At 31.0% G+C, this 19,112-nt stretch overlaps 1 protein-coding gene across 4 annotated transcripts in view; it reads right to left on the reverse strand.

Moving 5' to 3' along the window:
- Window positions 1–3,137: 3,137 nt before the first annotated feature.
- LOC134720764 (lysophosphatidylcholine acyltransferase 2-like) overlaps window positions 3,138–19,112 on the reverse strand; it is a 37,211-nt gene continuing 21,236 nt past the window's right edge. For 2 of the 4 annotated variants that reach the window (XM_063583247.1, XM_063583249.1), the window contains 9 exons: window positions 14,822–14,856; window positions 14,454–14,508; window positions 13,773–13,855; window positions 12,553–12,678; window positions 11,064–11,214; window positions 9,818–9,916; window positions 8,748–8,889; window positions 3,729–7,896; window positions 3,138–3,569 (listed from right to left, as the gene is read on the reverse strand). In XM_063583247.1, the coding sequence (XP_063439317.1) occupies window positions 7,781–7,896; window positions 8,748–8,889; window positions 9,818–9,916; window positions 11,064–11,214; window positions 12,553–12,678; window positions 13,773–13,855; window positions 14,454–14,508; window positions 14,822–14,856 (807 nt within the window). In that variant the 3' untranslated portion in view covers window positions 3,138–3,569; window positions 3,729–7,780. Of the gene's footprint in view, window positions 3,570–3,622; window positions 7,897–8,747; window positions 8,890–9,817; window positions 9,917–11,063; window positions 11,215–12,552; window positions 12,679–13,772; window positions 13,856–14,453; window positions 14,509–14,821; window positions 14,857–19,112 lie in introns of all 4 variants that reach the window. The other 2 variants (XM_063583246.1, XM_063583245.1) reach the window with 2 other exon arrangements.

Genomic DNA, 19,112 nt, shown 5'->3' on the forward strand with positions numbered 1-19,112 from the left:
GTCTCTAAATTTGCACAATTTTATTTAAACTGCTGTTTATATCTAATCGAATAATGTTAATATATTAAAGCTGTTAATGTGAAAGTATCTCCTCCTGGTTAATGCTGACCATTTTCATCATACATGCACTGTATATTATATTGTTGTATATTACTATATACTTATTGTCTCTGTAACTATGTCATTAGTTGATCGATCAATCGATCATTGATTGATTGATTGATTGAATTCCTGATAAAAAAGTGAACTTATCTAAATTGTTGATTAATTACAGATGATTATTGGAAATTTATCAAGTAAATTATAGGACATACTTGAATACCTTTTATATATTCATATTAATATTCATATTTCATTTTTTTAAGATCTTGTTAATCCATTAATCATTTATCTTTCAGATATAATTTACAGAATCACTTTGTGTAATGTAGATTAAAAGTAATTGGCAATAAATAAAAGTATCATCCTTATAAATATCAAACATCTAATAAACACATTTGTGTATTCAATTATGAGGTCAAATACTTGTGTATTAAGAATTATTACATATGAGAGTGGTCTGTATAATTATGTAAGACTGAAGTTGATAGGTAATGTGGTCAATTTGATTGGCAGTTTAGGAGGTGGGGCATTGTAATTAAAGGTCCACCTTGTCTCTGATTGTTTAGTGATAATGACATTTGTCAATAATACTAGTGGAATCAATACCCACTTACCTAATCAAAATGTTTTTAAAAAAGCCTGCACATCAACACACCTTAATTACATACATTCTTGACTGAACTGCTCCAATAATATACCCAGTTTTTTCAGTTTATTTGTGTATTATGTGCACATTCACGGGAACCATAGGGAACTATATTTTAGTGTGAATACATTTAGTAACAGTAGCTAACCTGTCCTGTTGTTAGGGAGGGTGGTGCCTAAGTAAAGATTTAGAACAAGTTCTAATCTTTCCAAAAATCATTTCAAACTGAAAATCTTCTATTTCAGTTCGAAGAATTAAGTACAACAACAAGATAAATTAATATTGCAAGCTGTCCCTATCTATAACAAAATAACAACTACCACATTCCATTGTTGACATCTAAAGCAAATACACTTCCTAGCCATTTGTAGCTTTATATTGATTCAAGTCATTTGTGTGATCTCAAACAGCTTTACAAATTTAACTTCAAACAAATCAAGTATGCCACTTATCTTAGTTTTTGATTATGAATAAATTGTAAGAAAAATTAATGTCATGCTAGCACAAAAGAGGTCATTTGGTGCCTTACAGTATTGGACATCATCACTCTATTATAAACATGTGCTAGACAAGGATCAAAAATTACCTCTCCTGTCACTAATTTATGTGTGTCGAGTCAAGCATTTATCTTTCATATAATATCATGTAAATGTTCATAAGACATTGGTCCATCATATATTAACATATTTACAATAATTAGCTCATACGTTTACTTAATGATAATGCTGATTAAACATGGAGAGCAAATATTATAATATATTTCACAGTGTAAGCATTTCTAACATAAATTCCTCTATATAATACTGATCAGTTCAGGATCTTTTTAGTGAAGTTTCAATCAGTTCTTGACAGTCATGTGTAGTGACATAATTTCAATATGGATGTTGCGAATATTCAATATATTACTTAGACAAAAAGTTATATATAGTTAAAAAAAATAATTTGTGACTCAAGTGTTTAGGCAAATAATTATCTAAATTTATATTCATGTAAAACAAAATTGTGACACCAGTTTTACTAAACATTAAACCACTTTGTATGACTTTAATTTTAACACCAGGAATATAGTGACACAAACTGTATGCTCCAACAATTTTACTCAAAAATTTATCACAGATCATTTAAATACTATTGAAATATCAAAATCTGAGAAAACTTTGTGAAAAAAATGCCAAAATTCTTATTAACAACATCAGTAAAACAGCAATAAATTAATAACATATACATTATAATCTCAACCTTCATACAAAAATAAAGTTGACCAACATTATCTATTAAAACCCAGACTAACATTATCTATTAAAACCCAGACTAACATTATCCGTAAAACCCTGCCAGCAGTTTGAGCACACATTGAAATATTATTTGGTATTTTAAAATAATATGAGAAATACCTTGACCTGTATAATAATTTTATTGCACTGACAAATAACTACCTCTATTGAGTTATAGCACTAAAACCTCTACAAAAACCTTTGATGTGAATTTTATTTCATTTCTGTACATGTATTAGCCTTTTGTAAATGTCTTGAGCCTACTCTAAAATACTACCCCTGACCTTTGATTGCAATATGCACAGCGTGAAGAGAAAGAATAACACTATTTATCATTCGTAAAGTTTAAACAGGGAATCAAAGTTAATAAATATGACTTCATATATTAAAGTATAGAAAATGTACATTGTGAAGAGAAAGAATATCAATATTTATCCTTTGCAAAGGTTTAACAGGGTAAATAAGTATCTATAAATATATGTTGTCATATATTCAGCTTCTAGAGGATGTCAAAACCATTGGCAGACTTCCAGATGCAGATTTAGACATTAACAGACATAAAGAAGATAATAAAAAAAAAATGATCATATTTCCAATTAAATTTTAAATATAGTACAGTAAATGTAGAAAGCTTTCTCTATTGTAACTGTAAAATCGTTACTTTTCAATCAAATTCACAAGTGTGTCATTTATTTGTTATATGCCTGAAGTCATACCTTGTCATAATAAATAAGGATTATTTCAGATCATTTTATTATGAAAACTGATATACAATGTGATTTTTTGTAAAGATTTGAAAACTTATATTTGATGTGATATGTTGTGAAGATCTTTATCGACTTTACATGAATGAACTACTGATTTGCTGCCTTAAATGTAAGAGGGTAATTTGGTATTTAGTTTAATAAAAACCCTACTTAACTTGTAAAGATTAAGCAACTTCAATGAAATTGTAGCAAATTTGTTTGGCTTTCTTTATTAATACCTTTCTCAATCAGTTAAACAGATAAACTTAATTAACCTAACCTTTAAAGAGAAATTTACTAAATCAATTGAAATAAAAAATCAACTTCAAAGAGTTTATTCTATTCCTTCCTTTCAAAATATGAAAAATGTTAATCATTTTGTTTTAATGCATATTTTGACATATCTTTTCTGGCAATTTGAAATTGAAATTATTCCTTTTCCATCATTTGTTCTCTTTGTGCTAATAGGTATAATGTAAATGATAAATAAAATAAATATTAGTTTTTAATTAAAACAGTTATATTAAACCAAGAAGCTTTCATCCTGGTACATAAATCATGCTATCAGCTATATATAAAAAATGATGATAGCTGAGATTCAAAAGAGATTATAGAACTTATATGGTTATCACAATTTGAAAACTCTTTTTCAACTACTGTGGATTCTTATATTTTGGTGGGTATCAATTTTTGTGGATTGAAGAAAACTTGCAATTTCCAGGGTATTTGATTGTGTGGCTTTACAAATCTCTGCATACAAATCCTATAGAAAATGTGCAAATTTTTGAATTTATGGTTCACCTGTACCAATCAAAAACCAGGAAATGCGGTAAATTATCAAATTTATGCTTCACCTGTACCCATCAAAAACCACGAAATTCAGTAAATTATCAAATTTATGGTTCACCTGTACCCATCAAAAACCACGAAATTCAGTAAATTATCAAATTTATGGTTCACCTGTACCCATCAAAAACCAGGAAATTTGGTATTCAACAAATAATAATGAAACCACAGTATACAAAAGAGTGATGATATTGGGTTAGCATTGGTATCATAAAAAATGATAATTTGATTTTCATACAAGAAAACAAAGGATAAACAACAACTCTGATGGCATTCTGTTTCCTACACTTGACAAGCAATAAGCAACACTGTACTATACCTTAGGGCTATTCCAGAAAAAAATGTAGGGGGGTTGGAAGGCACATTTTATTAATAATACATGGGTAATGGGTATCAGAGCAACTTTTCACGCTATAATGCACTATAATTCTCAATTACAATTGTCTGGGTGGTGGGTGCTGACAAAAACTGCCTTTACCCCCCCCCCCCCCTACATTTTTTTCTGGAATAGCCCTTATGCATTTACTGTTGTCTGTAGATTTATTTATGGCAAGTAAAGGTAAAAGAAATATTTATCTACATACACCCTAATCATTCCTCAAAAGGTATGACTGACAATCTGACTTCATTTACCAACATAAAATCCACAATTAATGGATGTAAAGATAACAATATAGCAACCTTCTAATTTACCAAAAATATGATATTTGTAGCAAACAATTCTTTCATAAAATATATATTGTCTTCTATGACCCTATTATGAGAACTGAACATAATAATAATAATAATTAATCATATGTGTTATAATAATCATAATAAGTGAATACATTCTAAACATGTTAAAATTATTAAAAAAAAACATATTTTGTGAAATACACTTAAATAAATATTCAGTCTGATTGTGAATTATTGCTCAACTTAAAATCATTTGATATTTGTACAAATACAATGGAAAACAAGAAGTAATTGTAGCAGGATGCTCCCATAACTCACCATTCCTATGGTCCCATATTCATTTGATTTGATTTTTTGTCCCATACAAGAATATGTATGATTTAGGAGTGGGGATCTTGACCGTTTCAAGTTTCAAACTAAAGGGGGTGGGATGACCCCCTAGGGACTTCCCTTTTATTCTATTTCATTTGTTTTAATGTCCCCCTGGACCATTTACAAGATAATAGCACATTCTCAAATTGAACAGGTTGGGGTGTCCCCCAAGGACTTCCCTTTAATTCTATTTGATTTGTTGTATCTTCCCATTCAGGAATATATATGGTTTAGGAGTGTGGATCTTGACTGTTTCAAATTTCAAACAAAAGGGGGTGGGGTGACCTACAGACTTCCCTTTTATTTCATTTCATTTGTTTTATTGTCCCCTACAAGTATATATATATAGTTTAGGGGTGGGGATCTGGACCGTTTACGAGATAATAGCACATTCTCAAATTTAACGGAGTGGGGGTGACCCCTAGAGACTTCCCTTTAATTTCATTTGATTGGGTTTATCGTCCCATTCAAGTATATATATGTTTTAGGGGTAGGGATCAGGACCGTTTACAAGATAATCGCAAATTCTCAAATTGAAGGGACCCCCAAGGACTCACCCTATATTTCATGTGATTTGTTTTTTTGTCCTATCATCATTTATGAAGACTGTGTGTGTCTATCACAGTTTTCAAGTTATATTTATTTGAAAATTTTAGAAAATAAAATCCCATAGGGTTCTATAGTAAACCCCCTTTCTTCTTTCTGCCCTCAAAATACCCCTTAATAGACCCCAATGCACAAACGAAAGATTAATGGCTCACCTAGACAAATTAGTCTAACATTCTATGAAACCCTCAGTAAATCTGACAGGTTTTGGAGAAACACTGCGGACAAGTTCATTTTTTAGTGGCAGAAGAATAAGGAGGAAAGAAGAAGAAGAATAAAAATAAGAAGAACTGAGCAAAAACAATAAGTCTCCAAACTTTGTTTGGGAGACTTAAATATAGGAAGCTATGAAATACATTAAATAAAATATTTCATAATAAAAATAAAGGATTTTAAACTACTACTTGACAGGAAGCATTCGGTAAATGAAAACTGCTAACAGATGCTATGTTTTGTATTCCAGAACATTATTTTGTGAATTGGATTTTTTTTGTCATTCTCCTACTTTACTTTCTGAGAACATGACACAAATGGATGAGGGTGTTTAGGAATAGTTAATGAGATCATATATGAATAGGCACATGGTTAATACTGGTACTGATGAGATTTAACAAAGTCAAAAGTCAAGGTCATACAATGTTTTTTTTTCATTTTTTCTCTCTCAAATGTATGTATCCATTGCATGCTTGTTATTACACATGTATAGGAAATGTATTGATTATAAAAGTGTGGGCTTTACCGATTTAACAAGTTAATGTATTCTTGCTTTCAAGAAATATCAGTCAAACTAATATTTGTACAACTCCAAAAATGCAATTCATATCAATGAAAAATTATACTGTGAATATTGTTTTATTTGTGTTACATAAATCATTGAGGTTTTATGGTAATCAAAACTTTAATTTTTAAAAATTTTAAAATACTTTCCATTGATATGTGTATATGTGCAGTCAAAAACTATTCAATTATAATTTATTATAAAAATTAAAGCTATATACAAACCCTGAATCTTATAAATTTATATTTGTTTAACCAAAAATGAAAATTTAAATCCACCAATAAAATTCAATTCACAGTACAATTCCAAATCAATAACAAATAATACAAAACTGTCAAAAGGAACTAACAAAATACAAATGTCTAACAAGGCTAGGATGTTACAGTGAAAGAAAACAATTTTAAAAGAATAAATTTTCATATTATATTAAATCTAAAACATTATGTACCAATACAAAATATAATTAATGTATCTTTTTATTGGGCAAAAAATACCCACTGGTTCCTGTTGCAGGATAATAAATGTTTGTATTTTGGTTTTTCTTGATATGTTATAACCTTGTACAATGAACTATTCAGGCTGATATATTGAATTTAATAATGCCTTACAGAAATTAGCCCTGTATAGTTTATGCTCGGCACTATTTAGGTAGGAAGCACATATTTTAAAATTTTGCCCTTCATTAGCATCTTTTAAGTAAGCTTTTCCACATTATTAACATAGTTATTGTTGACGTTCAATTTTTCTTGCTTGGTATTTTTCCTTATTTTGAGATCACATAAAATGCCCTCAAAAACAGTAATATTGTTTAGACATTGAAATCCCTAAAAATAACACCCTGCCAAAATATACGCATGTTTGAATATGTTTATTTCGCTTTGATACTAGATTTTCTGATAAAATCTTCAAAGTTCATGTTAATTAATCAGCATGTTTTGGTGCAATAAAATAAATTGAAACAGAACAATATCAAAAACATTTAAAATAAAAACATAAAACATGTGTAAAGTATTAACTGAAAGACAAAAAGCAGTGCAATTATTACCATATCTGTGTTCAACTAGCTCAAATGACTATTTGAGCTTTCTGTAATGATAAATAACACAATGTTGATGTTGATAGCCTTATAAAAATAATAAGTACACTGCAATCAATAACACAATCAATATATTTACATTATGTGGTGTTGATGTTTTAAACATTAAAAATAAATAAATAAAAAAACAACTTAGTATTAAAATAGCCAGCTTTCATTTTTTTTTTATACAGAAAGCAGGTTCTGACCTAACAACATCTAATATTTAATTTATGATTCAGTTATGAGAGTATTTTCATAGAGAGTTATTTTTAATCAGTTTAAAAGTTCTTAGTTCATGAAAAAATTTCTTGTTAGTGGTCTTAGAATGTGCCATAAATACATAATTGAACAAATTATAAATCTGTAAAATTTTGTAATTCTATGAAGACAAGTTCATTAAATGCAGAAAAATAATGAAGATAAAGCATTATATACCCTACTATAAATATCAATAGCATATCTAAAATCTGGAATGGAGAAATATCAATATTAAGCTGAAATATTTGAACAATGAACACATGGTATGTGCCTTCTAAATATCATCTATATGGCAAAATTGTATTGTAGTTTTGTAGACCTCTTATTAAGCCACTGAGCCAGTCACTGCAACCTTGATAAAGGGAAGTCACTCTAGTTTACTTTCTACTCAAAGGGAGATTACTCAAGTTTACTAATTCCATTACCATTTGTACTTAACACCTTCTTTAGTTCTTGATAAGTCATAAATAATTTAGCATATTCTGGTTTGGTTACAGCATACTTTTTGAATTCATCTGAAAAAAAATTCAAGGTTAATGAATTTGCAGGTCAATGTTATTCCCACACTTAAAAGTAGATTTAGAGATTTCTGATGAAAAAAAATAGCGGTTAAAAGATGCAGATAAAGCATGACGAGTTCTTCCTTGCTACGGTTTATTAACTTTCTAATATAACCACACTATTCAGTTTGTCACTCCCGCAATACATTTACATCTTAGCAATAGAAAACTTTTGCAGAGACTTTAAAAACTATTTTTTTATTACAAATATTACTCCACAGATCAGTTCAAACTCCAAAAGGGTATATTTCAAGTATTAGACATTACTAGGCTTTTGCTTAGAGTTCTAATGCTGGTGGTAAAATTAAGGCTGCAAGACTACCATGTACAACAATTTAAATGGCGTAACTCGATCACTTAAAGCTCATTGGTTAGATGTTAAATGTAACCTACAATGTATATTATCATGTTAAATGTTTATTGTACCATACAAAATCAGGTAAACCAAATTAACTGTAACGGAAGAAATTTTTACAAGATATTTGACTATACAGATAATTATCCTGTAATGGATGAATTTCAGACACTATACCAAGAGCGAACCAACATTTATAGATCATTCTGCCACTACAGAAAGTCTATGAAGATCTGACTACACCAGTCTGGCTATATCACCAAGAACTGTTAATTAAATGATTTTGACATTACTTACTTTATATATGTTATATTTTTTTCAGCTGATACATGGCTTCTGCTAACTAAAGTTCAATTGGAGTTATTCTGATTAGAGACCTCAGTATGTAAGTTTTCCCTCTTTCACTCATTTAATCAATGAGACTGAATTTCAAAATATTTTAAAATCTTACCAAATGTAATCTTATCATCTTTGTTAATATTAATGTCTTGAAACAATTTTTCAACATCCAAATCATCCATCCCAAATGCATTGGATAATATTTCTGTCAGCTCTGCTTGTGTAATGTAACCTTTATCTCCATTGTCAAATAACTGTAATAAAATCACATATACAGACAATAGAACACCACATCATCACTAACAAGATCAGGAGCAAGTACTGTAGGAATTATTGCCTGCATTTATTATTGTAATTTTGTCATTTTAGACTAAAATGCGATTTAAATTTTTAAGATATTGAGAACAATCTTCTTAAATTCATAACCCTGTTGCATTTTTCACAATAATAAAATCATTGCAATAATTTGCTAATTTACAGTAACACTTTGGGGATTTTGTCTCTAACTAGCCATATTAAGAAACAGTTTATAACATCAAAACTAAACAGCTTAATTGATGGTTTGGATACATATAACTTAGACCATCAGAACCAAACACTAACAAATCTCATCATGTTAGAAAATTTGAATGTTTAGTTCCACTCTGCTGATTTTTGTTGAAATTATGGGCTTTTGACTTTTAAGAAAATAAATATATTGAGTTGATTTTAAATATGAGAGTCTGCTATGGTGATTAACAAATAGTTTACGCTTGGTTCTGTTCCACTGATTTTTGCAAAAATAATGGACTCCTTTAAATGGCTTCAGTTTGTTACTTCTTTAAGAAACTATTTTAAATGCTTCATCCAAAAACAATATGCAAAGGAGCCTGAGAATCATGTAAATGAATTTTAGGGCCCAAAAGTGGGGAAAATAAAAGAAGGTTCATTTATATTGGAAAAAATATATCAGTAAATAAATTTTCCAAATGAAATTTAGAAACCTGAAGGTAATGGAGATGATGTTAGGCTGGTCTAATTTTCATCAAAATTGTAACATCTCATTTACAAGTTATTTGATATTCTTATTTTAACATAACCGTATTATATTCTCAATAGTACAGTTTTAAGTTACCTGAAAAGCTTGATATTCTTATTTTAACATAACCATATTATATTCTCAATAGTACAGTTTTAAGTTACCTGAAAAGCTAACTTTAAAGTGTCATCATTGTTGACTGGTTGTGATATCAATGAAAGACCAATAATATACTCCCGGAAATCTATAGTTTCTGAACCATTCTGAAATAAAAGTGAGAAAAGAGCGAGCTACAATATACTTCTAGAAATGTTTTTTCTTCTGGACCATTATAAATAACAGGGAAATGGTTATTTTTACATGATTTGGTCTCAATTAATCAATCTTTAATATTTTTGTAAAAAATAAACAGATGTGAGAACAAACAATACAGTTTCACTGGTTTTTTTTTGTGCTTTTGTTTATTCCACATTGACTAGAGGTATAGTTGTGGGTTGAAAGATATGTTTTACCCCGCCACATTTTTCTGCATGTCCCATGTCAGGAGCCTGTGGACTTTTTAGTCTTGTATGGGTTTTTTTAATATTGGTTCATCTATATGTTTTGGAGTTTAGTGTGAAGTATAACTTTGCTAAACTAGTTTAAAACTAATGTTAGGGGCCAGCTTAAGCCTTCATCTGGGTGCAGAATTTTCCCGCTGTGTTGAAGACCCATTGGTGGCCTTCTATTGTTTTCTGTTTTTAGGTCAGGTTGTTGTGTCTTTGACACATTCCCTGTTTCCATTTTCAATTCTATTAAGAAATAACAATAAATTTATTTTTTTTTTTTTTTTTGTGGAGAAATTGGAACATATTGATATGTGGTAAATTCTTCCAAAGTTATCCTAATATAAGGGAAATATTTTCTTCTTATTTCACTCTTTATATACCTGATATAGAGAAAACATTTCATCTAAAGCAGGAGATATTGGTTCATATATATAGATATGTTGTAAATTCTCCCAAAGCTGCCAAAATGGAAATATTTTCTTCTAATCTTTCCCTATCATATAAAGAAAACATCTCCTCTAAAGCCAGAGAAAATGGTTCCTATAGGTATGTTGTAAGTTCTTCTTAGGTTAGCCTCAGGGTCCAGATCCAGATAATACTATGTCCCCCCCCCCCCTTCCCCAGGGGAATGCATTTTTTTTTTAATTTATGTGGGTGGTTGTATTTAAAATACCAAAAAGCAAAGGGAGTGTTGTTCTTATCTATTTTATTTCTGTGGGTGGTTGGGGTTTTCCAAAAAATGTGCCGTTCCTGGGGGGGTGGGGTGGACATAGTATATTCCTCAACCATCCCTAACATATTCGGGAATTATTTTCTTCTAATCTTCCCTTACATATAAGGAAAAACTTTCTGGTGATCTTACCCTATCATATAAAGAAAACATCTCCTCTAAAGCCGGAGACACAGGTACACCTAGATATGCAGCAAATTCTCCCAAAGTAATACTGCCTTTATCTTTTTGTGAAATAGCACCAAACTGGTCTAGGAGTTCATTCATTTGGTCAAAACTAATTCTGAAATAATTCAAGAATAAGATTGAAAACTGAACTCTTTTCTCTGGACAAAACTGCAGTGTGTTTTAAAACCAATAGAAATTTTTTTTAATATTTAAGTGTTTGTTTAACTTAATCTTTATAAGTCACCTGTTCAATTTCTTTTTCTTTTTTTTCAGTCTTAAAAATTATTGTCAAATTAAAATTCATAACACTGCATTGTGAATTACTTTGACAGTAAAAGCAAACTTTGGTCTCCTAAACCAACAAATTAAAAATTTGTAAGGGTTCCGGGGAACCCAGTGTCTCGCCTACTTTTGCTGAAAATCACAGGCTCAACAAAAATGAGGAAAGAAATCAATAAAAATTTTAATCTTGATACTATCTTTTGATTGTAAGAAGCTTCTGTCCAAGTTTGGTAAAAATCCAGGATAGTTTATGAATCTAATAAATGTTTAAAAACTTTAACTGCAGACTGTATGTAATGTTAACTGGAAGAAAAACTAAGTCCATTTTTAAGTAAAATACAGATACACAGGTACAAAATATTAACAAAATTTCCTTCTAAATATTAGCTTTTGATTATAAACAAGCTTCTGTCCAAGTTTGGTACAAATTAAAAGTAGTATAAGAAAGTTATTATTTTTTTTTAAAATTTAACCACAGAGTGAATGTGTTGTTTCCTGGCAGAAAATCTTAAGTCCATTTAAAAGTAAAATACGGAAAAAACAAATTATTTTTTTTTACAAAATTTACTTCTGCATATTTTCTTTTGATCATAAACAAGATTCTGTCAATGTTTGGTACAAACCCAGGATAGTTTAAGAAAGATATCAAAATTTTAAAAACTTTAACCACAGAGTGAATGTAATGTTTCCCCGCAGAAAAACTAAGTCCATTTATAAGTTAAATACGGAAAAAATGAAATTTTATTTTTACAAAATTTACTTCTGGATATTATCTTATGATCATAAACAAGCTTCTGTCCACGTTTGGAAGTAATCCAGTGTAGTTTAAGAAAGTTATTAAAATTTCAAAAACTTTAACTACAGAGTGAATTTTTGTGGACGCCGCTGCTGCCGCAGACGACGACGGAATGTAGGATCGCTTAGTCTTGCTTGTTCGACAAAAGTCGAAGTCTCGACCAAAAAACGTGGCCTTATGCATACTTGTCTCATTGGAAATCATACCAAATTATTTTTATATTTATTTGTATCTCATGGTTCTCAACTTGCTTTTCTTCATCATAAAATCACAGTGAAGCCATCAACAAGGAGTCCAAAGTCTGACTCCACTGCAAATTTAAGACAGCCCCTAGCACCTAGTCAAGTTCCATGGGTTGGGGCATTTTAAACTTACCCAAGTTTGGAATGAAGTTTTTGGAATTCTATAAGCCCTGCTGTATGTGGTAAATTTAGCATGGCTGCTTTCTGCATAAGTCTAACATCATCATAGGTATGATCTGTAAAGGGTATTCCCAGATTTCTAAAAATAAAAGAAAACTATTGTAAACATTATTAAGATATTTAAGATCTATAGAATCTTTCTTAAATAATGGAGAATTTTCTATAAAGAACATCTGTATTTGGGACAATACCCCTAATGCGCCTTGAAATGAGGAACACAAAAGTCACGTGTAAACGAAAAATCTCTGTGTAGTGATATTTGACACATTTCTATAATAACAAAACAGAATAAATGTGTCAAAACTATGGAGCTATTAAATGTGTTCAAAGAATTAAATTTTCAATGCACTTATTGTGTTAAAAATGGGATTTTTTACCATGAGGAGCCACATCGCAAAAGGATACTTGGGGTTTGCTAATTTACGGAAAAATGAATCACACTTCGTACCCCGAAAATTTAACCACATATGTAAAAATGTCTCAGCTTCGAAACAAGCCATCATACATATACAAGTTTACGATATGGACTGAGCAACAGAAGAAAACGTTACCATTACGGCCTATGTAGAAACAATTGCGCATATTGCCCCATTTGATTGATGTGTGCTGCTAGGTAACAAACTCAATAGCTATTGTATGTATGTATGTACTTAGATCCCTCCGTTTACGGAGCACCCCTCGAGAGCTGCAAGTACAGTGGAATCCGTGTACACTCCCTATCGGGATTAATGGAGATGTGTCACTAATGTATTTACAATGTTCAATATTTACAAGGACAATCCCCACCCAACACCAGGGAGTGCTAGGACACCGGGCAGAGTCTGTTATTATGGTGGAGGAAGCCGAAGTACTCGGAGAGAACCACTGGGCTGCTCGGCAGGAACAGACAAACCGAAGAGATATCAGTAGATTGATCTCCAGGTCAAAGTTGGGAGCAAATTTGACCAACCGAGGCCCCCATAGTACCCATTCTAGTTTAAACTCCGGTCAGGGTACTAGAGATGTGTGTGAGAGGGTGAAAATCGCCCTTCTGATGTACTGATATTTTTAGCACCCCGAGTGAGAATCGAACTCGGGACCTTCAGCACTGTCGCCATCGGTCTTAACCACTAGACCACGAACTCACACATTATCCAAAATTAAGTTTTCTCCATTAGCCTGTATATAACTTACTCTGCCATTTTCTTTCGTACATTAGATGCATACAATGTGGGATCTTGTTTTTCTTCTTCATTTGGATTATATACTGGTAAAAACTAAGAATTAGAAAAAGAAAACATGTAATAGCTTGTTTTTATTCCCTACAGATATTATTTCATATGTTAATATTATTTTCACTTTAGACATGGGAACCAAGAAATCATTCACTAAAAAATCTTGAATTACTCATTTGAATCAACACTTAATTTCCTTCATCCAACTGTCTCTAAATCTTGTAAATAAAGATACAGCTGGTCTTTTTGGACAAATCAGATTTTACGTTTCAGTAGCACAATGTAGCAAGGAAATAACTTCATTCCAAAAGTCATGCATGAGCCTATTTGAAAAGATGATTAAAATCTGCTAAAGACATGACTTCTTTCAACGAATCAATTTTTGTTTATTTGAGGACATAGGTTAGAGATAGAGTTACTCTTCACGTTGTTTAAAGGGAATGTACTAATGTTCCAATCTTAACTTGAGAGTCATATTGAAGTACCAACTTGACACCTACAATAAAGTATATGATTCTTTTTAAGTTCTTAAACCCATATATAGATGTAGTAAAACAAGAAAGAAAATACAAAGTGATTTAAAAAAATATCATCTTATGATTTCATTTCAGACAGACTATGTTCATGTATATTAACATACCTCTAATTCCAATTTATTATGAAACTGACATAGAGACAGCCATAAACATGTAAATCTGAAAGATAAAACAAGCATAATTTAGAACACCAAAATATGTAAATTTCATTTTTCTTTTATTGTAAAATTACCACAAAACATACACCAATTTAAATACTATTAAGACAACAACTAAAATTTGTTATTGTTTCTTTTTTACTTCATAATCAACTTACAAGTATATTGGAAGCAATGTGATAATACCTAAAAGGTCTATGAGCAGGAAGGCAAAACTGTGGCCCTAAATTATGAACTACTGTATGCTACATGTATATTCAAACCAAAAAGACAAGAAAAACATTTTTAAAATATAGAAAAATCTAAGTACTTACGCTCCTGGTCCTTCCCAGGTCCATGTATATGTATCCTATTTATTAAAAAAACAAATTATATTAAAAAGGTAAGGGTCCAATGCTTAAAATACTGGTTTTAAACCCTACTGCCTATTATCAGCTGATTCAAAGTTCAACAAAGCTATCATTGAATGTCTCAAGTTTCAATTAAAGGGAAATCACACTATTGTTTATACGCATCGCTCTCGGCGCCGCTATAGTGTCGTAACTGTATTATGACGTCGCCGTTTTCGTGACTAAAGCAGGAGAATTGACAATCAACATATCATATTTTTTTAGAACTGTTATAATTAAATAAAAAATACATGTCCACAAAAAAGGGTCTGATTGTATTGGGGTATGTTTACGGAATACAGAATAATGGGCAAATACTGCAGATTAAAAGGCAAAAAAAACCCCCACATGAATAGAGAATGAAGCTTAAATAAAAAGAATAAAAAATATTGGTAACACAAAATAAATATTAATAAACGAATGACCCTCTAGCCAGACCTTTATGATAAAAAGAACATATAAAAAAAACACCTAATCATCATGATTAATCAACACTAAGAACGATGGAAATTCATAGCATATTCAATATAATTTAGTACCCTCTCGGACAATTTTCTCGAAAACGAAGTTGGTGACAAATACTTTCCTTTGGCAGCGTATCGTTGCGATGCGGTATGTCGAGTTCATGGTATATTTTCGGGAGGAGGGGGAGGGGGTACAAATAGACCAAGAGTAGCAGCATGTAAGCGTACACCTTCCGAATCTGTAGTTTTCAGTCGAACAGAGAGTTGTAAATAGGAACAATGAGTTTCTACAGTTTTCTCATAGCACATGCATGAAACGTCATAACTACAGTTTTTTATACTACATGTATAAATAATTCATCAAAAATCTCATTTCATATTTATATTTAGCCGGCGCAGCCTGTCGGGTCAATACAAAGCAGGGTCAAAATTAATATGTTGTAGTTCTGAATACTTGTATGAACTAAACTTGCCACTGGACGTAAATAGTGTTTGAAGTGCTATTTGATCTCGTTTTTTAACTTGTGACGACAGAAATTATTCAAGTGTTGTCCATCTTTCCCGAATGTTTCTTTGGCATCTAATGCCTCTCACTTTTTTATTTATTTTTTTATTGGGGGGCATGATGAAAACGAGTGATTTGTAGGGTAATCATATTTATTGAAATATTCAAATAAAAACTTTAACAAAATAACGAAAATCATCCAAAATTTTACATCGGTTGCTGGCTGTCGAAATCAAAGAAAATTTAGCACAGTATTGTATGGTACATGATACTCAATCTCTCTTAAATGCTTTGTTCATGCTAACATTTGGGCACACAAAAATCATCTTCTTCTTCTTTCATTATAGAGTCGGACTCTTCTTGAGTGTATAAATGACTCTTGCTCGTGAAATCATGAGCAAGCATTCATATTTTGTTGTATTTCTTCAAACTGTCGTTAGCGAACTGTAGGACCAGCAAGTTAGAAATAAGGCCACTAGACGTCAAATAATCTGGGAATATCAAACACTATGCATAGTTATATATTTTGGTACTATTGATGACCTACACCAACAACAATAAAATGCTACGCTGAGCACAGCCTGATACGCCCGCAGAGGTTGAACAGTTTTGGCACGTTTGGCCACAATATCCAAGCTTGATATATATACTGAATTTGGACTGTGATCAAATTTTTGACATAATATAGGTTTCTGACACAAAATAGATATAGTCGAAGGTCTTAAAAAACTATTGTGCAATTGGAGATTTCTTCTTGATATACATGTATTTAAAAAAAAAATCAAAAATTTGCAGAAAAAAAATATGACCCCCCCCCCTTTCCTTTTGTAGTAACCCTCCAAATTCAATCCCAGCCTTCCCTTTTTGGTGTGGAACCTTGTAGTACAATTTTAGATAGATCCATACACTCAAACACAAGTTGGTGTTAAATAGTAAAACTAGTAAAATGCTTGTTTTTGAAACATAATTCCTGAACGTTTAGAGCAATTACATGTACCCCAACCTAAATATGTGATATGAAACCTTGTGGTACAATTTCAGAGAGATTCAATACTTCTCAATGTCATATAAGACATTAATGAAAATCAAAACGGAATTTACATCAACAAATTTAAACAATTTATCAAAGTTGTATGAAAATTGGAAAAAGAATCTTAGAGTTAGGGGTACGAAAATAAGAAAAGTCCCCCTTGTTAATGAATAAAACCCCATATCTCAGAATCGTACAATCGAAAATCTATAAAATTGAGCCTACACCAATCGATATGAACAATGCACTAAAGTTTCATGAGAACTGCTGAAACTTTGCACTTATTGGGTTATGTCCGAAAACTTAAAAAGACCTTTTTTAAAAGTAAAACCGTATAACTCTGACACGTAAAATCTAAAATTTATAAAAGACGAAAGGAAGCTCACGCCAATAGATACAAAAATTTCACCAAAGTTTTTTGCCAATTGGTTGAAGCATCCGACATGTTGACGGACAACAGTATACCATAATACATGTATGTCCCGTAAATGGGCGTATAAAAATTTCTTAACACGTACTATACATTTGGCTTTAAAAGTCTCCATCAAGAGAAACATTCAACACACACACACATGCATGTATTTATGTAGAGTTACATGTCTTACAGAGTACTGCTTATCATAACCAACACATTAATGGTCCGTCTGGAGAAGGAATATTCCACTCATATAGACAAAAGTTTTGTTCTGATGATCATGAAATATTCGCCACTGAAAATTTTGCAAAATTCATGAAAACAATAAAAGAAAACTAGTAATGCTAGTTCAAATCACTTGCCTGTCGACAGTGCCGGTACAGTCAGATTGTCGTATCATGATTGAAAAGGACAACTAGTTTTTTTAATACAAAGGTAGCAAATTATACTCTCATTCTTTGGCTCTTTTAAAAAAAGAAGGCCAGTATGATATAGCAGAGAGTGCTTAAATTGACACACCGATTCGATCAGTTATTTTCAAATTAACTATCATTAATCAGTATTGGCAAATAAAAAGTACATATACCATCATAAAAGATGTGATAAAAGAATATACATTCAAAGAAAGAGAGTTTCACCAACAGAAAATAGAAACAGCAATATTTCTTACTCTTAATTTCATCAGATCTCAAAATATGTATGTTCTCTTTCCAAAATTTTTACTCTATCTAACAGTATAACTCGAAAGTTTCTAAGTGTAACTCTAGCTTTGACTAAAAATCTTACTCAATTGATTGATTGATTGTTGGTTGCTTAACGTCCAGTGGCAAATCTTACTCGAATAAATGTTCGAAATCAAAATAAAACTCGAACTCAAAATTTACCTGGAAGTCGAACTTAATTTGGTTCGATTATATATACATGTATATTTTAGAGCGTGGCGTTATTACGGAAATGTTAACCAATTTCAAATTTCTTCCGAAAATGGTGTCATTAAGGACTTTTTTTTTTAAATGCCCAGTTTGTGGATTTTTAAACACGGCATATCTTCCCGGTGCGAATATATACAAGTTAGTGAATTTATTCTGTTTGTAGTCTACTGGAACGTGTTACTTTTCAGTCCGGATACCACCAGTCTTCTAAAGTAGAAGATTCTTTATCTGCAAGCTGTAAATTATTTCTTTAATACGGCATGAGGCAGACAATCGTTTACCCTATACAATGAATGCAATTAAAAAATGCAGATGATTTCAACTTTGACAATTACTTTATAATAACTGTTACTGTATTTAATGTTTTACGTTTCGATAGATTGATAAAAATATCAATAAATAATCAAAAAACCCTGAAAATGTTATTATATTTTGTAGCAACAAGTTTTAGTCCAACCCGATAGTTCCAAGCTTTGCCAGAAATGCTCCTATGCTAGCAACGTCGTTCTATAACGTTAGCTATAAATAATTCCCGCCAAAAATCGATAATAAGATTGTTTCCGTTTTAGCGGATTAAAAACATCGGTGACCCCCTATTTTTATTTATGGTTTTAAAATCTTCCCTGAAGCTGCAACTTATGCAGAAGTTTGAAGGAAAAATCATTAGTAGATTTTTTTTATTTCAAGAAAAATCTATAATAAATCGAAATTAAAAACGGCGGGAAATGTCCAAAGGCCTTGAAAAATAAGGAAACTGCGAAAATAAATGTGTATAAGGTAAAAGTTACAATTGACTGTTATAGTTTTACCAATAAAACATCGTTTTTCAATAATTTTGCCTTCAATTAGCAATTTAGAGCGCTATTTCTA

Source organism: Mytilus trossulus, chromosome 6 (genome assembly GCF_036588685.1).
Source record: "Mytilus trossulus isolate FHL-02 chromosome 6, PNRI_Mtr1.1.1.hap1, whole genome shotgun sequence".
NCBI classification, from domain to species: Eukaryota; Metazoa; Mollusca; class Bivalvia; order Mytilida; family Mytilidae; genus Mytilus; species Mytilus trossulus.